The sequence below is a fragment of the Patella vulgata genome, chromosome 2 (genome assembly GCF_932274485.2).
Source record: "Patella vulgata chromosome 2, xgPatVulg1.2, whole genome shotgun sequence".
Taxonomy (NCBI): Eukaryota; Metazoa; Mollusca; class Gastropoda; family Patellidae; genus Patella; species Patella vulgata.
The window spans coordinates 17,113,386-17,136,566 of NC_065880.2; the positions used below are offsets into that span (position 1 = coordinate 17,113,386).

General features: G+C 37.4%; 1 protein-coding gene across 1 annotated transcript; it reads right to left on the reverse strand.

Annotated features, from left to right (window-relative positions):
- Positions 1 to 811: 811 nt before the first annotated feature.
- On the reverse strand, positions 812 to 20,967 carry LOC126811110 (caspase-3). The gene is made up of 7 exons (XM_050536578.2): positions 20,624 to 20,967; positions 15,625 to 15,703; positions 14,968 to 15,218; positions 14,217 to 14,425; positions 13,358 to 13,441; positions 11,228 to 11,453; positions 812 to 1,325 (listed from the first exon to the last, which is right to left on the reverse strand). Exons 1-7 carry the CDS (start codon positions 20,754 to 20,756, stop codon positions 1,099 to 1,101), a joined length of 1,209 nt encoding a protein of 402 aa, XP_050392535.2. The 5' UTR covers positions 20,757 to 20,967; the 3' UTR covers positions 812 to 1,098.
- Positions 20,968 to 23,181: the final 2,214 nt, after the last annotated feature.

Below are 23,181 nucleotides of genomic sequence, written 5' to 3' on the forward strand. Positions count from 1 at the left end.
AGTTTATCAAAATCGGTCAAAAATTGCAATAATCCGCAAACTAAAAACGCAATTTTTCAAACAATCAGGGGAATAATCCATCCACAAGCTAAAGAAACAATTTTTCGTACCGTCAGGGGTCATAATCCATGAAGTTATGGTCCCGGATACAACCAATATTGAAAGGAATCCAGATCTTTGGGATATAAATATATATTTCATGTTTCGTCAAAATCTGATAAAAATTGTGACCTGTACATTGTCCACAAACAAAATGTGAATAGACGGACAGACAGGGATAACGACAAAATAAGTCCACACGAAAATGTGAACATATAAGAATTTAATGTTTGATTAAGTATGAAATGTTTCAAATTTGAGCAAAATTGAGATGGGACGCCAGTCACAAAGTTTGTTGTGTCAGAAAAAAGTTCTATCGCTAATCACACAACCCAAACATCTAATAATAGGGCCTACTGGAAGTGTGAGTATGAACTTGGTGACAATACAAACCACAATATAATGTGTAAAATAATTACAATCTTTTAAGGATGAAAGTTATGTTAATACAAATTATCCAAAAATTAAGCTCTATGAAAACAATGGGTACATTTCAAATATAATACATCTTTACAGTACAATACCCAGTACTATTAAAAATTTCAGCATAAAGGTATCACATATTACATTTTAATAGGAATTGTCATGATTTCTTGTACACATATCTATGATAATATTCCTAATTTGATAAGATGGTAACTTAAACTTAAATCAATAAGATTTGTCATCTCATGAACTTTTTACACTTCGAAGTGTGAATATATTTCAAGTCAATTGGTTAATAACTTTAATCTCTACATTGTCCACAAGATTTAAAAAATTGAACAAAGGCAATAACTCTAAAGGTAATTATCAGATAACTTTAACTTTTCGGGTTACCAGAAATTATTGAAAAACAATAGGTTTCTTCCTCTGGTGAACTTTAACACTGCGAACACCTTTCAAGTCAATCAGATATTAACCTTTGTCTCTAGAGTGTCAATGTCTCCAAGATTTTCCAAATTGATATACTGTTAATGTAAATGCGTATGCCCTATATTGGATTTTGATTCCATTCTTTTAAACTAATTTTAGATCTTTTGTAAGACTAGAATAAATACAAGGTACCACCACCTTATCATCATATTTTGCATGTTCTTTATCCAAACTCTTGAAGTCTAAAGCAATTCTTCTACAAGTATTAGTCAGGTAGTGAACAAATGGTTTATTATTAGAATAGTTATTGAATTCAGCACACAGACTTTGAATAAACCATGAACCACTAGTCATGGTGTATGACACATGACCTGTAAAATAAATTCAAAATTTGATAAATAGGATAGCATAATGTAGTCCAACTATATTTAAAGACAAAACAAAATCAAACATCATTTAATAGTACAATCATACTATGCAGACAGGGACTTGTTAGACCCCCCCCCCCCTTCAACATACAATATGCAAGAGCTTAATCTGCCTATTGCAGGTCTTTCTTAAGGCCTGAAATGTTATATAAATTATCAATTAGACATTAATTGACTTATTCAGACCATAATCAACTCTCGATGTCATCACTAGCCTGCGATATTTACTGGATTAGGATCCGATCTGCTGCTCAACTCTCATCATGATTAAATCAAGAAATGGATAATCGAGAAAATGTATTTTATCGTACTGACTTTAGTAGGCTGGGCCCAAAATTCAATCGCTAAATTCTCGGATAAGAATGGATCAATTCAACTGAAATTTTCAGCAAATTCCCTTTACATTATCTAGTTTTTAACTATTATAGAGAGAACTGCCAGCTCTTTATCTTATCTCCCATAATGTATCTTTAAAATGCCCACCAACAGCAACATCAAACTCTCTTGTTATTGAGGGGGAAACAATTCTGTGATTTTGGATTAAGTTATTCACAAATGTGACTGGTTTTTTTAAAGTATTTTCTACTGAGCAAAGTTGGCAGACAGTTGAAAGCTTACAACTAATTGTTAGCAGGTGTAAATAGCTAGAAGCTGTTGTGTCTGCAATGTTTTGTATAGCTATTGGCTACTGGCAGCAAACACTGAAATATCACAAGTATTGGCAGAATTTTTTATTTGAAATAGAATAGGATTTCCCATTTATAACTCATCAGATCTGTTTTTATAATCAATAAATATATTTGAATATATACTATTCAAAAAAAGTAGGGGATATTTGATTTTTAAGTGTTATTAAAGTCACCTAATGAAACTGACGAAGAAACAAATGACAAAATGAAATGAAGTTCACATTCATCGATTTATTCCAAATGATCGTTAGACTAAGTAAGGCACAGACTGACCGTTATACGGGTAAAATGATACCCGGGGTCAAACAGCAAAGTTACCACAGCATCACAACCAAGTCAGTAACAGGTAAATCCTCCTCTGTTTGCCAAACAAGCATTGATCCGACGTGGCATACTCCTAATGAGACGTCTAAGGTCATTTTGGTCCAGATTGTCCCATTCCTGTTGCAACGCAGCAGCAAGTTCTTGGACATTGGCAGGACGTTGTTGACGTTGGCGTAACCTCTGTCCAAGCATGTCCCAGACATGCTCGATGGGGGAGAGGTCGGGACTCAGTGCTGGCCAAGGTAATGTGGTGATGTTCTGTTGTTGGAGGTAACCTGTAACGATCCTGGCCCTGTGACATCTTGCATTGTCATCCTGGAAGATGAAACGGCGGCCATGACGTCGTGCGAACGGCACAACATGGACTGCCAAGATGTTGTCCCGGTAGTACTGGCCTGTAACACGCCCTGCAACAACATGTAAAGCCGTTCTTCCAGCAACAGTGATGTCTCCCCACACCATAACAGAACCACCCCAAAATCAATCATGTCTGATGACGTTAACGTCTTGGAAGCGCTCGTTTCGATGACGCCACACCCTCCTACGTCTGTCCAAAAAATCAACAGTGAACCTTGACTCATCTGAAAACATCACATTGCTCCAGCGTCGATTATCCCAGTGTTGACGATCCCTACACCAACGACGTCTTGCCTGAATGTGATGATCTCTCAAACAAGGGATCACGCGAGGACGTCGGGCGCGAAGGTGACCCCTATGCAGTCGATTCCGAATCGTCTGGCCACTCACTCTCACACCAGTGTCTGTTTGAAGACGAGCGCTGATCTGATTTGCTGTGATGACACGATTTCTCAAGGCCAAGGTACGGATAAATCGATCCTGGGCTTGAGTTGTCGCCCTTGGTCGACCTGAGCGTGGTCTGTCCTGTACAGATTGTGTATCACGGTATCTGGACCATAGCCTGCTTATGACAGACTGAGAAACATTCATCGTCCGCGCCACAACCGCCTGTGTTGTGCCGATCTGTAGCATGCCAAGGGCACGTAACCTTTCATTTTGGGTAAGCCGACGCATATCAAAATTTGCGATCAGGTCATTAAAACAATTAAACTGATGTTTCCACCCTGGAATTCAATGCCACAATGACTGTAACATTCAAAGTCAGAGTCGTGCAAATCTTGGGTTGGACCCCCATGATGATCCCAAGCATCACCTGCATTCCATGCGGTAGCTATTGGTACGTTTGGGCGTCACATGTAACTGGAAATGTTTCTTCTGTTAGGTTCTATAGTGACTTTTTTCGTAGTCATTTGCATATTTTAGTATTATGCCCCCAAAATCAAATATCCCCTACTTTTTTTGAATAGTATAGTTGGTTATGTTAACTTGGGGTCGACCATCTATAAACTTTGAATTTCAATCTGACGTTCCTTTTGCCCTATTAATTACTGATAGTCGACAAATAAAGTGTAGCAGAATGCTAACCCTATGATTAGCATTCAAAATATTTTATAAATATATTTTCATTGCGATTGAGTTGCTTCTCATGACATAATTAACGTTTATAAAAAAATAAAATCCCAGACTGTTACACATTAACTCCTTACTGATGAGTGGAAGAATCCTTTTCTTTACAGTACAGGCAAGATCGGATCTTAGTGATAGGGTTGGAAACCAAAATAAAATATAAATAAAATATAGGTAAAATTCACTAAGTGAAGAACTTGACAAGAACAAGAGTTGTTTTAATACAGGACGTATTTCAGGTGCTAACCCTTTATCAACATTAAAAGGAAATAAAATAAATAATTGTAACAGTAATTACTATATTGGAGAGATTGGGTTGGCCTAGTGGTCTAGAGTGTCGCACTTCGACCTCTAGTTGGCCGGTCAGCTCTGGCTTGCGGTTTTGATCCCTGGTGTGAGCGTATCAGGGTTTGAAATGTTTGTAAAGTTTTACTTGTCACTTGGTCATTTCAAGTTGTCACCACTGATTTTCGTTTTTAATAAAAAAAAAAAATTAATAATAAATAAACTTATTGTATTTTAATTTCATTTGTAAGAGATGCTTACAATCAGACTCTGCGTTCACTTTAGCACATTTTGGCGGAAGTAATGAAACAAATGACGACCGTTTTCTCACTCGAGAATCTTCGCTATTCTATGGTGGCTGATAGTGGCCATGTTAAATCTCGCCCTTTTCATAACGCGACAACACGACATCACGACAGTATTGGCGCAATCATACGACACTTAACTCTGTCGTATCATCGTGTTATTTTTATCCTAACGTCGAGATGTCGACTTATTGGCATAGTCTCTTTCTACAAGTCAAAAAAATACAGCTGTACTCATTACACTCATTACATCAGATTAGATACAATAAGACTCGTCAAAAGAGATAATAGGAAAGTGTTGATTAATTATTCGTTTTCTCAAAAAAATGAAACATTTTGCGCCCAAAATTGAATTATTGGTATTATATTCAAAAAATCTAGAATTATAATAGCAGGACAAAAGTGAGTCAGCTATGTTAATTCCTTGAATAAGAAGTGGTGTCGGTAGGTATCGAACAAGCATGCATTGCCTCGTGTACGACACCCACCAATACTTATAGATTACTGAAGCGATAGTTTAGAAGCGATTTCAGAAGATTTCCAATTTATTTTATTAGAGTGGGAAGGGGATTATATAAAACCTCAAATCAGATCACAGAAAATCACTGCATTGGTGTAGCACGCCATCCCAATAAGTGCAGGGGAGGTTTTTTTATGAGGTGAAGAAAGCGATTTGCAGCTGTTATTGACCTTATCGCGTATTCATCCGTTTGGCATCACTAATGGGATCGGGGCCTAGATGATTAAAAATAGGCCCAGTATTGCCTTCAGCTATGAACACACTCCGAAAGTCCCCTACGCACCCCCCCCCCCTCTTATTTTGTTTAACAAATAATTTCGGAATCAATAAAATGGCAGGTCCCTATCAATGATGTTTGATACGACTGGAAATTAATGTGTCTAAAATTGATTAAACAACATAGGGTAGTAAATATTACATTTCGAATCCGTATCAATGATACATTTACTCAAAATGTTCCTTCTAATGGATCACCATTTAACTTGAAAACAAGGGAAGCAGCCGATCGAAGAAAAAAAGATTTTAAAAAACAAGTTTCAATATGACAGTCGTGGTTCGGTCATGCATTTACATCCGTGGGTGTCATCCTTTCTTTGAAAGTAATGATTGTGCCAAATTTGAACAAAGTCCATCTAGATTCGCGGCCTGTAGGTAAAGTGTTGACAGATAAAACGAAAAAAAAACCAGACCTATAAAAATATATTTTCTAAAACTATTTTAATTTTGAAATTATATTATTTTCACATTTGCCAAGTGTTTTAGCGAATAGTTATAGAAAGGGTCTTGTCGATTAAGACTATAGCGCATGTGCAATGTGCAGTTTTAAACTTCCGAGACGACAAGTCGATGATACGACAGTTTCGCTTTTTGTCGTGTCGTCGTATCATCGACTTGTTTTGGCGATAAGTCGATGATACGACGGCACGACAAAATTGGGTCGATGACACGACAAAATCACGCGATCTTACGACAGTTTGTTCTGTCGTAAGATCGCGTGATTTTGTCGTAAGATCGTGTGATTTTGTCGTGTCGTTGTATCATCGACTTACAGTGGCGATAAGTCGATGATACGACGGCACGACAAAATCACACGATCTTACGATAAAATCGGGCGATCATACGACAGAACAAACTGTCGTAAGATCGTCTGATTTTGTCGTATCATCGACCTTATTTTGTCGTGCTGTCGTATCATCGACTTATCGCCACGACAAGTCGATGATACGACGGTACGACAAAACACTAAACTGTCGTATCATCGACTTGTCGACTTGTCGTCTCGGAAGTTTAAAACAGCACATGCGCTATAGTCTTTATCTACAAGACCCTTCTATAAATAAAAAAACAAAACTGACACAGTTATATGGGACAACAATCGCTGTTTTATTATACACAAGCACAACGTTTCGATAAGTATTCTCTTATCGTTATCATTGTGCTTGATAACGATAAGAGTATATTTATCTAAACGTTGTGCTTGTGTATAATAAAACAGTGATTGTTGTCCCATATAACTGTGTCAGTTTTGTTATGTTTCCAATTGCTAAATGCCACTAAGGATTATATTACCTTCTATAAATATTCGCTAAAACACTTAGCACATGTGAAAACAATATAATTTCAAAATTAAAAGAGTTTAAGAAAATATATTTTTATAGGTCTGGGGTTTTTTGGGGTTTTTTTGGTTTTTTTTTTACATTTGATCTGTCAACACTCTACCTACAGGCCACGAATCTAGATGGAATTTGTTCAAATTTGGCACAATCATTACTTTCAAAGAAAGGGTTGCACTCTCGGAGGTAAATGCATGACCGAAGCACTACTGTCACATTGAAACCTGTTTTTTTTTTAAAATCTGTTTTCTTCGATCGACTGTTTCCCTTGTTTCAAGTTAAATGATGATCTATTGGAAAGAACGTATTGAGTAAATCTACGCTATCACTAATACGGATTCAATATGTAATATTTCTCATTACTACCTATGTTGTTTAATCAATGCTATACATGTTATTTTTCAGTCGTATCAAACATCATTGATATCATTTTATTGATTCTGAAATTATTTGTAAAACAAAATAAGAGATGTGGGGAGGGGGGGGCGTATGAGGCTTTCATAGTGTGTAATCATCTAGGCCTCGATCCATTGTTTTTGGTGCTTGATATTTTGCGGGGGAGTCGCAGTGTCTAGGCAGGTAAGACGTTGGTTCGGTAACCCGAAAGCTGGGTGTTCGATCCCTTCATTGGACGAGAAAGTTCATCCAGATTTTCCGACGAGGTCTTGTCAGTTGTGCTGGACAGAGGGCCTGGCACGTAAAATATCCCTTGGTAGTTGGAATTCGATATAATGGTAGGCCACAGTGCGCTGTCCTGGCAAAATTTCGCTCATAGTATGGCGTATGCCCGTCTTCAATATGACAGTAGTGGTTCGGTCATGTATTTACACCCGAGAGTATCATCCTTTCAGAGGATCGCGTGGCTACGTGGGCAAGACGCTGGCTAGCTAGCCTGGAGGTCGGGTGTTCGATCCCATACTGATCAGAAGTGAATATTCGCTAGGCCTCTGATAAGAATGACATCGATGCGACTTAATGAGTCCCCAATATTAACATTATTCCTCCGACAAATTTAATTCTAAAAAATTTTTTTTTATGTATTAGAAAAATAAATAAAGACATTTGAAGTATTTGTAGGTAAAAAATATTTCCTATGTAGCGTAAATGGGTATTAAAATGAGTAAAAGGCATCATTCTACCCGAAGCAGTTACGTCTTATATAAACAATGCATGCGCCATTGGTCCAATGATTGACACCGCGTGACGTGATTGCATGTCTTGAAAACAGTCATCTTTTACAGAGATATTAGACGACTTTTTTCACAGATTGGTTCGATCCCTGCATTGGCCGACAAAATTCATCAAGATTTACCGGCGTGATGCAGGACGGAGGGCCTGACAATGACAGCTGTCTAGTCATTCGGATGGGACGAAACACCGAGGTCCTGTGTACACATTGGCGTGCACATAAAAGATCCCTTGGCAGTTGGATTTCGATATAAGAGCGGGCCGTAGCGCCGCTTCCCGGGCAAAATTCCCTCATAGCACACTGTATGGCGTATGCCCGTCGTCTTTAGCCCAGCTTAGGAGAGAACAGTAGGACGTTAAACCCCATCGCATTTCATTTCATGCCATCCTGTCTTTGAAAGTAATGATTATGCCAAATTTGAACATCTAGTTCCGCAGTCTGTAGTTATACCAGAGGGTTGACAGATAACACCTTAAAAAAAACAGATCTATGAAAATATATTTTCTAAACCTTTTTTAATTTTGAAATTATATTGTTTTCACGTGTGATAAGTGTTTTAGCGAATAGTTGTAGAAAGGGTCTTGTAGATTAAGACTATAGCGCATGTGCAGTTTCAAACTTCCGAGACGACAAGTCGACAAGTCGATGATACAACAGTTTGGTTTTGTCGTATCATCGACTTGTCGACTTGTCGTCTCGGAAGTTTGAAACTGCACATGCGCTATAGTCTTAATCTACAAGACCCTTTCTGTAACTACATGTATTCGCTAAAACACTTAGCACACGCGAAAACAATATTATTTCAAAATTAAAAGAGTTTTAGAAATATATTTTTATAGGTCTGGTTTTTTCTTTGTTTTTTTGTACGTTTGATCTGTCAACACTCTACCTATAGGCCGCGAATGTAAACTGACTTTGTTCAAATTTGGCACAATCATTACTTTCAAAGAAAGCATGACACTCTCGAATGTAAATGCATGACCGAATCACTACTGTCATATTGAAATGTGTGTGTTTTTAAATCTTTTTCTTCGATCGCTGCTTTTCTTGTTTCATGTTAAATGATGATCCATTGGAAGGAACATATTGAGTAAATGTACGTTTAACTGATACGGATTCAATATGTAATAATATTTCTCATGTTTAATCAATTTTTGACATATTATTTTCCAGTTGTATCAAACATCATTGATACCATTTTATTGATTCTGGAATTATTTGTAAAACTAAATAAGAGACGTGGGGTGGGGTATGAGGCTTTTAGAGTGTATTCATAGTTGAAGATATTACTTGGCCTTTTTTTACTCATTTAGGCCCCAATCCCATCAGTGATGTCAAACGGATGCAAGCCTATATGCGATAAGGTCAATAACGGCTGCGAAACGTTTTCTCCACCTCATAAAAAAACTCCTGCATCTATTTGGGTGACGTGGAGGGGGGGGGGGGTATGAGGCTTTTAGAGTGTGTTCATAGTTGAAGATATTACTGGGCCTATTTTTACTCATCTAGGCCTCAATCCCATTAGTGATGTCAAATGGGGGAGAGAGAGAGAGAGAGAGAGAGAGAGGGGGTTTAACGTCCACTCGACACAAATTAGGTCATTTCGGGACTAACATATGGTTTAATTTTATTTCAATAAATCGTTTGCGCGTAGGGGTCTTTAGCAGTGGGAGGAAACCGGAGGACCCGGAGAAAACCCACGAGGTTTGACAGGCGACCCTACACCTTGTCACGTACAACCGGGGATTCAAAACCACGCCAGTTGACTCAATGACAGACTGCGAATCGTTTTCTCCACCTCATTCAAAAAAAAAAAAACTCCTGCAACTATTGGGGTGACGTGCTGCACTATGATAATGCTGTGATTTTAAAGAATGTGACCCGATTTGGGTTTTTTACAATCCCCTTCCCACCCTGTCTTCTGAAATCATTTTTAAACTATCGCCCCAGTCATCTATAAATATTGGTGGGTGTCGTACACATGGCAATGAATGCTTACTTGTTCGATACCTCCCGACACCACTTTTTCTTCAAGGAATTAACTTAGTTAACTCACTTTGGTCCTGCTATTGTAATTCTAGATTTTTTAAATATAATACCAAATATAATTCACTTGTGGACACAAAATGTTTCATTATTTTGAGAAAACAAATAATTAATCAACGTTTTCCTACTATCTCTTTTATATTTATCAAATCTACTACTTAGGCCTATATATGATGTAATGAGTACAGCTGTATTTTTGTGACTTGTAGAAAAAGACTAGGACAATAAGTCGACATCTCGACGTTACGATAAAAATAACACGATGATACGACAGAATAAAGTGTCGTATGATTGCGTCAATACTGTCGTGATGTCGCGTTATGAAAAGGGCGAGATTTAACATGGCCACTATCAGCCACCATACTATTCCGACTCGTTCGTTGTCCGCACGTTTCCGACCCATGGTGATAATGTAATTTGAAATAATACGGTATCCAATCAGGCATGCGTGTATATATTTTACATTCCAAATGAACCACAGCAAATGGAATTCAACAATCAAAATATTTAATTTTCTTCGGAAAGAATTTTCTAATATTTTATTTTATTTTTTTAAGACCAATGATAGGCTTTTATCGATGTATGCCGCCTGTTCGCCACATGGTTGTGATTGGCATTCAAATTTCAAGGTAATTAATCGTCAAGCAAGGACATATATACATGTATGAGATTAAAATTTTAAGATTTTTTCCGCCATTTACCCCAAAACATTATCGACAAAATTAAATTTTAATCACAACATCCATTTTAATATCGTAAATCGCCAATTTGATGACCTACAGCTGAGCCATGATTGCCATGGAGTTATGTAATGTTGACTGTGATTGGGTGATTAAAAAGGAATAGCCAATGGCATTATGGCTTTCACAGACTCAGTAGTGTTACTATTTTAATGCAAAGAAATCTTTCCCAGACGTATGGAGCGAACTTAAAAGGACCATATAAGTTTCAGTCTTGTTACTCAGGGAGAAATTCACCACCACACTACTATGGCGACAAGCGGACAGCTTGTCGCGTGCTGTTAAATAACGTCTTAATTTGTTTTAAAATGAAAAGTTCCCCTCTTCCAATTTTATTGGAATGGATAAAACAGACATACATTTTGAGCCTGAATTTTTATAGATATTATTCTAGTTGTCGCCGGCGACAAGTAGATTTTTTTCTACTTCAGTACTTGTCCATTGAAAATGTTACTTGGATTCGACAAGTAGACAAGCCTTATTTCGACCCCTGGAGCGTATGTGACGCTTTACCTGTATACTCCGGGTACTCCGGTTTCCTTCTACAGTAAAGACCCTCACGCGTGCGCCAAGATTATAAAAATAAAAATAAGAAACGGACATTAAACACTAAGAACAACAACAATAACCACACATTTTTATACTCTACCTGGTGGTGATGAAAACATAATTAGTGAATCTGTATAACAAGGACTGGGCATAATAATTAGTTGATTATCCATGTCTTCAGGCACAGGTCCAGTTCCAGACGTTCTTCCCTGTCGCCCATCCTCTTCTATTGCTATCGGTAATATGGGCTGACTATCAGAAATGCTTATTTCCTGATCATTAATGGCTTCGGAAGATATGCTTGGTACAGCATCTACTTGTGTTTTCTATTAAAACAATAGTTGCAAGACTTAAAGGAGCTAAGTCGCTAATATTTGGGAACTAGAAATTGACACAAATGGGTCGCATATGTAATATGAATGTATATAAATTGATTTATATTCAATCGTTTCTGTTTTTACTGTAATTTCTAATCTGTTAGGTTCGGCGAAATACGTCAGTATTCTTAATCTAATTTCAATCTCCAGCGTCTGGTTTTTCCAGTCTATGCTGATAGTATTTATTGGGCATGCTCTCCAGATGAGAATATAGTGTCACCGTTTGACATGACTTGTGGAATATGCCTAGCCTCGTTTTTCGAGTCCCTTATTACAAATAGCACTGTAACGCATTATGGTACACGATTCGTGTACCAATTGTAAAATGTTTATTTTGTCTTAAATATTGGATATCAGAAGGTTATCTTTTCCCTGTCAGATCATAACATCAATGTTGATTTAAAGCGACAAATAAATCGTGTTTTCAATGTCGAAGATTTTTGATGATATTGAGTTAGAGACTTAGCTACTCTAATAAATGCTACTCTGCCTTGTGATTGTAAGATCGGTTAAAACATATGCAGATAGCAGCTAAATCATATGAAAAGTTGACAAGGGTTGTCTAATATTTATTCTTTTGTGGGTGTTGAAAAGTTGACAAGGGTTGTCTAATATTTATTCTTTTGTGGGTGATGGAAGTGTTTATGTTTTTTTGTCACTTCAGTAAATATAACCTGTCACTCAAAATTATCCATAGGTACACAAACACTCTTAAATTGTTTTGATCCACATAAATATCGTGATATAAAACAGTTTTATTTCTTTGACTTGGCAGGACTAAAAATATCAATTATTCATTTTTCCTGTTGTTTTCTTGGAAATATTGACTTAAATTTTAATAGGATTCTTCCTAGAATTAACATAAACAACATTTCAATCAGATGGAACCCTAAAGAGGTGACAGCATCCTCAAGAATTTTCAGTGATCAAGTGCAATAACTCTGAAAGTAATTATTAGAAATCCGTAGGATTGTATCAATCACATGATAGCCTCTAGCGCGTCCACAATAAATAGGCCTTTTCTGCTAATGAACATTATAACAGTGTGCATAAATTTCTAATCATTTGGATGATAGCTTCAGCCGGGTGGAACGATTCACTCAATACTACCCAATACCACCTCAATATCGCCACACACTACCCAATACTACAACATAATGATGCTAAATGGGTATATTGCTTAATTTTTTTCAAAAATAGTGAGTTATATTGCGGGAAATGTACTTCAAATGCGATTATCGATGTCTGGCTGTTCCATTTGCCCCCCTATATCACCCAAAACATGCAAATAATAACCCAATACTACCGAATAGTTATCAAATACTACCCAATAGTATAAAATAACAACCTAATATCGTCAAATAGCAGCACATCAGTACAATTGCAACCGATAAATAGATTTTAGAGTGCTACTCAGATTAATCATAGAGTAGACTGTCATCCCCCATTCTTCGAATGATGTTGAACAAATATATCCAGGGGGGATTACCACCTAAATGAATAAACGCTGCACCTGGTTTCCTTCCACTGCTAACGAGCCCTACATGCAAGCGAATTATTGAAATAAAATCGAGTGGGCATTAAACCCCATTTCTCTCCCCAGGTTTCATCTCTATGTTAAACACCCCTTCGCACAAGTGAGGTAATGAAATAATATTGAACTATATGATATATCTCACTATTTTTGAAAAAAAAATCAAGCAATATGCCCATTTTGCACCATTATGTCGTAGTATGGTGTAGTATGTGGTGATATTGGGGTTGTATTGGGTAGTACTGGGTAAATCGTCCCACTGGCTTTAGCCTCTAGAATGTCAACAAGGAATTGTGAGCGTATAAAAATATGTAAATACCTCTTTTATAGTTTCCCTTTGACTTGTATTTTTTCCTAGTAGTTGAATATTTTCTCCAGCATCACTATCTTTACCACGACATGCCTTTAATTCAAAAGTATACATCATATACAATCTATTTAAAATCAGAATAAAGGGTGTTGGACAAGGGGGTTCGGTCCTTGCCCCTAACATTAGATTAATAACTACAACCAAAAAAGTGCTAACTAAAAAGATTTTGTGACAAAGGGTCATAACACTGGAGGCTGAAAATCAGTAGACTTCTTTATGTCAATGCAATAGAAAAACCATACCAATCACAAACAGATAAGTTGTCAAGTACAGCTTTTATAGTACTAACATGCAGATGATTAGCATCACAACAATATACAACAACGTTAATTATATCTGACGTCCGGTCCCCAAAAATCCTTGATCTGTGTTTGTTTAAAGTGAAGAACAGGCAATGAACTTTTAAAATGAAATGAAATGAAATGGGGTTTAACGTCCTACTGTTCTGCTCCGAACTGGGCTAATGAAGACAGGCATACACCATACAGTGTGCTATGAGGGAAATTTTGCCCGGACAGCGGCACTACGGCCTACTCTTATATCAAATTCAAACTGTCGAGGGATCTTTTACGTGCACACTGGACCTTGGTTTTTCACCCCATCTAACGACTAGACATCTGTCCTTGTCAGGCCCTCCGTCCTGCATCCCTGATCACTGACAAGGGGAAACACACCAGGAAATCGGGATGAACTCTCTCGGCCAATCTCCAGGCTAGCGAGCCAGATTCTTACCCATTTAGCCACTGTGATCCCCAACTTTTAAATTTAAAATAAAACTGATGAAATGATTTAAATTATTTACTCTTACCTGTACAAAGAAAAGCCGAGGTTTACCCTGTAAAGCAGGACAATTCTGACTATCAAAATAATTCATGATACGTTCCACTGATATTCTACTTTCATCAACACCATATATCATATTTTTTCTTTCGTGAGCATTTGTATAAAATTCACCACCATGACTTAAAATAACACAAGCAAAACAATCAGCCTCTCCATGAATAAAGTCCTTGCTTGCTAAAACATAAATAATACAATTTACTAATAGTAAGACAACACTACACAAAACAAAACCGACATGGCAAACATACGTACAAGACAAACTACAGAAACATTATTATATCATTATATAATTTTACCCGAGTCATATTATTAGCTAGGGGGTCACGGTGGGTAAGTAGGTAAGACACTGGCTCGCTTGCCTGGAGGCCGATTGTTCGATCCCTGCATTGGCCGAGAAAGTTCATCCAGATTTTCCGTCGTGGTTCCCCCTTGCCAGTGATGCAGGAGGGAGGGCCTGAGAAGGACAGCTGTCTAGTCATTCGGATGAGACGAAAAACCGAGGTCCTATGATCACATTGGCGTGCATGTTAAAGATACCTTGACAGTTGGAATTCGTCATAGTGCCGCTGTTCCGGCAAAATTTCCCTCATAGCACACTGTATGGCGTATGCCCGTCTTCATTAGCCCGGTTCGGAGCAAAACAGTAGGATGTTAAATCCCATTTCATTTCATATTATTAGCTCATCTGCTTTAATACATTGTAGTTTATCATTTACCTTCTTGAAGCGTTTTTCCTATTTGTCTGGCTTCAAGATTTTTAAAACATTTAACCCTGAAACCAAGATTTTTAAATGTTTTTTTCAGAGCCTTTCTATCAGCTGTACACCCAATACGCTTATGCGATTCATAAAATGTCTCATTCTGTATAACTACCATTAATCTCTTTCCACCTTTGTTTTCATATTCATCTTCAGAATCGGGCCCATAGAAGTCTTCCCAACTCACATGAGCATTTGGGTTACCAGTACTACAAAACAACATATGATTAATCAGCATGTCAGAAAAATATCTCCTTCATTATTTTCAGTTATCAAACTGTATACATGTAGAAGAGGCCCAATGATCTTAATAGCTCATTCATGGTTATTAGCAAGCGTGCTTAGAGGGTTTCATTCAGTGAGAATATGAATGCCTACAAAATAAGACATTTCCTTGACTAAATCAAATATTTTTTTTTTAGAATGGCATAATATGCTTTGAACAAATCTTTGTTGAAGCATTTAAAATGTCGAAATATGTCAGAAATATGCATCTGCTTTGCCCCTAAGGCCAAATCAACATCACTGAAAATATTTCATCTAAATAGGCAGAAGCATTGATTAAGTCATTGAAGTTTTTAACTCTTAGTCTACATATACAACAAAAATTAATACCTTTGTTTGACAGGTAATTTCTCAAATAATTCCTTGACTTTCTCTTTAATTTTCTTTGTAACTGTTTGTCCATCAGTTGCTGTAGATAACAAGTCAACAGTGAGGCAGATGTCCCCCGCACAAATCCCAAAATAAATAGATGACACATATTAATTAATCGCAAATGTATCGAGCAATCAAACTATACACCAAGTTTTATCATTCTCTATCAGATAGAATCAAGATTATCTTGTCCCAAAGCATCAACCAATGAAATTGATTAGCTCTGCTTAGCTTCGGCTCGAGATGTTAATCATTGAACTCAGTCAAGACATTCACCTAATGAACATCTACATCAAGTTTAAACATTCTAACTCGATTAAAAGCAGAGTTGTTATGTTCCAAAGTCTTGATCAATCAATCGCTCCTTAGCCTAAGCAGAATATTCTCACCATTGAACTTTGTCAAGGTAATGATATAATGAATCTATATTTGGAGTTTCATCACTCTCACTTCATTATAACCAAAGTTGTCGTGCCCCAAAGCATCAACCAATCAGATTGCTTATCTCTGCTTACCGTAAGCAGACAATGTTCATCATCAAACTCCATCAAGGCATTCACCTAATGAACGCCATTCTACCATAATTAAAAGGAGAGTTATTGTGTTCTAAAGTTCCGACCAATCAAATTGCTTATCGCTCTGCTTACCCTCAGCAGAAAATGTTCATTATCAAACTTAGTCAAGGTATTGATGTAATAAAGATATACACCAAGTGTTCTCACTCTCACTTAATTAGAACTAAAGTTATCGTGTCCCAAATCATCAACCAATCAAATTGCTTATCTCTGCTTACCCTAAGCAGAAAATGCTCATCTTCGAATTCCATCAAGGCATTGACCTAATAAAATATTAGTTTATTAAAAAGTATGGTGAAGTAGTTGTTTATGTTACATTAAAGGAGCTAAACCTCCATTGTTTTGAACCTTAATGTTACAATTTCATATTTTCTAAAAGACAGCGGCTAAATCGTCCGGGCAGTCAACAAGGGTTGTCGCATATTTTTACTTTTTTCGGTAATGAAACATTTATAATACACTAAAATCTGATTAAGAGCAACAACTCACTAAGTAATTATCGGAAAACTATTAGAATTTGTTTGGTTTTTATAAAGTTCTGCCCCATGCTAACGTTTTGTATGCAAAGCTTTTAATATCATGGATTTAGCTGTTCAAGTCATAAAAATTCATTGAAAATCAATATACTTGTTTGTCTCAAGATCTTAAACTCTGTGTATCAATCTGAAGTCAATCGGATGATAACTTTAGCCTTTAGAGCGTCACAAGATTTTGCAAAGTGATCAAGGGCCATAACTTTGGCAGTAATTATTGGAAATCGCTGAAAATCAATAGGCTTCTTCGTCTCATGACCTTAAACACTGTGTATAAATTGAAACTCAATCAGATATTAACTTTAACCTCTAGAGCATCCACAAGATTTTTTGAAGTGATCAAGGGCCATAACTCTGGCAGTAAATATCGGAAATCGCTGAAAATCAATAGGCTTCTTCGTCTCATGACCTTAAACACTGTGTATAAATTGAAAGTCAATCGGATATTAACTTTGGCCTCTAGAGTGTCCACAAGATTTTTCAAAGTAATCAAGGGCCATAACTCTGGCAGTAATTATCGGAAATCGCTGAAAATCAATAGGCTTCTTCGTCTCAAGACCTTAAACACTGTGTATAAATTTAAAGTCAATCAGATATTAACTTGTGGTCGCCGGACCGACAGACGGACTGACGGGGGCGACGACAATATATGACCACATTTCAATGTGGGCGTATAAAAAGTCAAAACATAATTATTTCTATGTCTTTTGCTCAATAGGTTGTCAACTCACTATTATACGATCATAGGTGTCATTCTCACACTTAAAACTCATTTACACCAGAAATAATAACACAATTACCTCCCTAGTTTTCTATTCTCCACCATGGAGTAGCTATCTTCAAACGTTTGAATTTGAAGATGAAAATGATATTTTTGCCAATTTCTCAACTGGCAATAGTGAATTATAGGATTAATAGGATTATTCTTTAACAAGGTAGGACTGTTTATAGATACCATCTATTTTAAGGCTTTATTTTAATAAATTTTAAAAATATAACTTAAAAATATGAAATTGCAACTTTAAACTGAATGTATATAAACTGATTTACATTCAATCTTTAAAATCTTTATTGTAATTTCCTATCAGTAATTTTCTGTGAAATATGTGAACAGTCCAAATTAAATGGCAGTCATTTGTGTCTGATTAGTCAACTCTACGAGTTTACCTTTTAAGTCATTTGTGGATCAGCCATTTCTAATTATTTACACAGTGATATATTTTTTGCTTTGCAGTTTGTTCATCGGGTTTTCTTATTACAAAGGGCACTCAAGACCATAGACTAAAACCTGCAGATATCACGAAATGATTTTGAAATGTTATCATGTATTAAATATTAGTAGCCCATACTCAGGGGCGTACATAATGATTTTGTTTGGGGGGGTGTTTAGCCAAAATGCGACCGACTGATGCACATACCCCCAGTACGAGTGACGCAGTCAGGAACTGCGCACCACAGGTGCGAGTTTTCTAGGGGCCATGTGCAGAGCAGATCTAGAAGCTGGGAATAGGGGGTGGGGTGGGGTGGGGTGGTTCCAAATCTAGGGCGCCATCCAAAATCCCACCCCACAATGAATGTCAACAAAATACTGGTTATAAGATTAAGCGTCCCATTAGAAAATAGACAGTATTGTATAATTATATAGTTGTTCGCCGATCGTTGTCTCGCCGGAAAGCAGTTTTATTTAAGTTGACATAAAGTTTATGTCATATATGATGATTGTGCCTATAACATTGAGCAACCTGAGAACATTTTGAAAAATTGAGTCAATATCCTAGCATTTGAGGTCATTGCTGGGAGAAAGTCTTGAGGACGAGAGGACCAAAAATGTGAGCCAATTTCAGCCAATGGGACAGAATCTCGAGATCTGCCCCTGTCAATTCCGCCTGTTTCGCAAGAGTTGACATAACAGTTGTATAGTCTGACGCCCCACGGCCCACACACCAGTATAACAGGGAGGTCACTATAATCATGAATATGATAGTGCTGAGACAGTATAAGAAACAGAGGAATAGAAGAATAATGTTATAATGAAATTGAGCGAAGCAGGCGCGAAAAAAATTCAGATATGTAACTGAGCTTTTAATTTTTTGGAATTAGTCATTGTCATGGCAAATGGAACCAAATTCTCGCTAACAAGAGGATAAGAAATGAGACAGAATCTTGTGGCCTATTTGTCTGAGACCGACTGCGGTGAGTACTTTTTTTTGAGACCGACTATTTTTTTGCCATGAGGGAAAAGCATTTCATAGAACAACATACTCACAACATTTTTTCAAACATGACAAGCAGACATGGTTATTTTATACTATAGTTTTGTGTGACGTATGCAATTTAGGCTCATGGATTCACACAAATACATAGTATTTTGGATCTATTCTGGCATTGTTTGTTTACCTCATTAATTCATTGAGTCGCCGATGCATAATTTTGAGACCGACTGCAGTGACTGCACTTATTTTGAGACCGACTACTTTTGACCCTGGGGGAAATTTTGTTCATAGACAAACATACTCACAACAGAACAAGAGTGAAACACAACATTTTTTCAAACATGATAAGTTGACAAGGTTATTTTATATTAAAGTTTTGCGTGAGTAGCATGAAGTATGCAGTGAGCACTTTATTTTGATACCGACTGCTCTTATTTTGCGACCGACTGCACTTATTTTGCGACTGACTACTTTTCTTCCTGGGGGGGTGTACCCCCCCCACACCCCTCCACATTTACGCCCCTACCCATACTCCCAGTTTCACGGTAAGATAACAGCATCCATATTGATTGAAATGAACCAATATTAAATTCTAATTCAGTTTTTTTATGTCAAAGATTATGAATAATACTGTCTTACAGGTTTAGCTCCTTTAAGTGGGGCTTATGTCTTCTTGCATTCCGTTGTGATAGTTCAGGTTGCCCGTGCACATTTAGTACATACAACTATTTGCAACTGGAATGTATGTAGGATTTTAAAAGTGGGGGTGTAGCAGAGTGGTGGGGCGCCATAGCCTCCACGTATGTGATATAAGAAAGTTTCGATCAGGGTAAACGAACCCATTGGCGTGTGGGCGCCCTTAAAACCGATCGTCTGATCAGTGCCTTAAGAGCATCACTGTGTGGTCATAATCAAGTGTATTATTTTATAATTGAAAGATTGTCAAATAATTTTTGTTTTTTTGGATGGGGTGGGAGGGCACAATTTCCCGGGGCGCCTCATTTTTCTGGGGGTGCAATGTACCCCCTGCACCCCGCTAAATACGGCCCTGTTTGCAACTGGAATCTCAAGAGGACTTACAATGACTTTGTATGCAACTGACCCTGCTGGCAGGCTACGGTCAAAGGTACCACATGACAGTTATGTGATCAGTACAAAACATTAGCAATAAATTCCATAAAATTTCGTTCTACTATTTCATGGTATACCCTTTTTCTTTAAATGTAAATACACATTCATTACAAATGACATTGCCCCGAAACGTTGGTGATATATTTATGGGCAGTAATTATTGGAAATCATCGAAAATCACTAGGCTTCTTCGTCTCATTACCTAAAACGCTGTGTATAAATTTAAAGTCAATCGGATATTAACTTTAGCCTCTAGAGCGTACACAAGATTTTTCAAAGTGATCAAGGGCTAAAACTCTGGACGTAATTATCGAAAATCATTGAAAACCAAGAGACTTCTTCATCACATGACCTTAAACACTGTGTATAAATTTAGAGTCAATTGGATATTAACTTTAGCTTCTAGAGCATCTACTAATAAATTGTAAATTGTTTCTATTTCTTGTAATTTTAAGCCAGTACTCTGAAACTGTACCTAGCTGTTAGACTATCTGCCTATACTTACCATGTTGACAGTCACCTTCACATATTAATTCATTTAATTTGAAATCAACATCCTCATTTTCATCCTCATCATCTGATACATTCCAGTCAGTTTTGGCTGAAGTTTGGCTATAAGAACTATTAACAGTACTCATTTTCTCTGATCACTGATATGATAATAAAGATCTGTGATATAGGGCCTATCAAACTTCGCTCAAATAAATGCCAATTATTAATGGTCTATCGTTATCTCTACAGACTCCGTTCTCAATAATTTCAAAACAGAAAAATAACAATGTAGACAATAGTAGGAAACAAGCGTAATTATGGGGAATTTTAAAGCAAATAATCGTCTTCCGCTGGTAAATCGGGTCATACACTATATGCCCAACCCGATTTGCCGTAAAAAGGTGCGGTGTACGTGTATCAAATAAACGAGACTAAACCATCGCGCGCTTTTTGAAAACGATAATATAATTATCAGTCGAACGTCGTGGAGAATCAATAACCTTAGCATTTTGTGAATAAGCGGTTATCAAGTCCAGGTCTACATTCCACATTACTATAAGTTTCCAATGTCAGAATGTTTTCGATAAGGAGAAGGACCAACACTACAGGCTACGTAGGTAGCAAAAGCACGTGTGGAATTTTCGCTGTTCAGTGCCAGTGGTATAATAGAGCTACGTAGCCTATACGAGAACGTAGCTAAATAGGTTGAGATATATAGGCATATTGTGTTTGTTTTCACCTGGCAAACTTAATTTGTAGGTCGACTATAGTAGATAGATTACGGTGGGCTGTTAGTGCCATACGTTGATTCCATTACTTGCAATTTACCTCATATGAGAAATCGCAATGAAAACTATGATAAATCAATAAAACATGGAAAACCTTTTCTCCGCGGTGGAAACCTTTTCTCAGCGGTATTAAGTTTTCTCCACGGTGTAAACCTTTTCTCCGCGGTGGAAACCTTTTCTTCGCAGTGTAAAGTTTTATCCGCGCTGAAAACCTTTTCGCCGCAGTGGAAACCTATTCTCCGCGGTGTAAATCTTTTCCCCGCCCTGTGTTAACCTTTCTCCGAACTGTGTTAACCTTTCTCCGAAGTGTAAAATTTTCTCTGCAGTGTAAACATTTTCTCCGAAGTGGTAAATCACATGATTTGTTGCAGAGAAAAGGTTTCCACTACGGAGAAAAGTCTTCCACCGCAGGGGGGGGGTGTGTGGATGGCTGAACGGTTAGCGTGCGTGCACTGTATCATAAAGTCTGTCATTGAGTCGACTGGCGTGGTTTCGAATCCCCAGTTGTACGTGACAAGGAATAGGGTCGCCTGTCCAACCTCGTGGGTTTTCTCCGGGTCCTCCGGTTTCCTCCCACTGCTAAAGACCCCTATGCGCAAGCGAATTATTGAAATAAAATTAAACCATATCTTAGCCCCGAAATGACCTAGTTTGTGTCGAGTGGACGTTAAACCCCATTTCTCTCTCTCTCTGTCTTCCACCGCAGAGAAAAATTTATCCCGCGGAGAAAAGGTTTACACTGTGGAGAAGGTTTACACTGCAGCGGAAAAAACTTTATACAGCGGAGAAAAGGTTTACATCGCAGAGAAGAGGTTTTCACCGTGGAGAATACTTTGTACCTCAGAGAAAAGGTTTACACCGCGGAAGAAAGCTTTTTCTTGGTTTTTATATGCCCACATTTTCATGTGAACGTATATGGCTGTCGCCCATGTCCGTCCGTCAGTCCATGTGTCCATTCACATTTGTTTGTGGACACTCTACAGGTCATAATTTTTATCCGATTTTGACGAAACATGAAATATAGGTCTTATCTCCCAAAGATCTCGGTTCCTATCGATATTGGCATGTATCAGACCATAACTTTATGGATTATGGCCCCTGATTGTACGAAAAATCACGTTTTTAGTTTGTTGACACTCTAGAGATTACAATTTTTATCTGATTTTAATGAAACTAGAAATGCATGTATAACCCAAAGATCTTGGTTCCTTTTGATATTCGCGCACATCGGATTGTAACTTCCTGAATTATGGTCCCTGATTGTACAAAAAATCACGTTTTTAGCTTGTGGTCCTTCTAGGGGTCAAAATTATTATCCAGATTAAAAAAACGTAATGTCGGTTGAGTTCGAATTTAGTGAAAATCAGACCAAAAATGCCGGACAAAATGGCCGGCCGCCCCTCGTACGCAAACTGTTTAAACATATGGTATATCAAGGTTGAGGACCCTCTAGAGGTCATAATTTCGATCTGATTTTGATGAAACTTGAAATATATGTTTATAACCCAAAGATCTTGGTTCCTTTCGATATTCACTTGTCGGATCATAACTTCCTGAATTATGGCCCTTGATTGTACAAAAAATTGCGTTTTTAGCTTGTGGTTTCTCTAGATGTCACAATTATTATCCGATTTAAAAAAGCATTAGAATATATAACCGTTACACCGTAATGTTGGTTGAGTCCGAATTTCATGAAAATCAGTCCAAAACTGCCGGACAAAATGCCCCCCTCTCATACACAAATAGTGTCAAAATATGGTATATCAAGGTTGTGGACCTCTAG

Coding starts and splice junctions, on each gene's coding strand:
- LOC126811110 (XM_050536578.2), bottom strand. CDS start 20,756: ATGAGTACTGTTAATAGTTCTTATAGCCAAACTTCAGCCAAAACTGAC. Junction 15,219..15,624: donor AAATTACCTGTCAAACAAAG/GTATTAATTTTT, acceptor GTTGTTTTGTAG/TACTGGTAACCCAAATGCTC. Junction 14,426..14,967: donor AGGAAAAACGCTTCAAGAAG/GTAAATGATAAA, acceptor TTTATGTTTTAG/CAAGCAAGGACTTTATTCAT.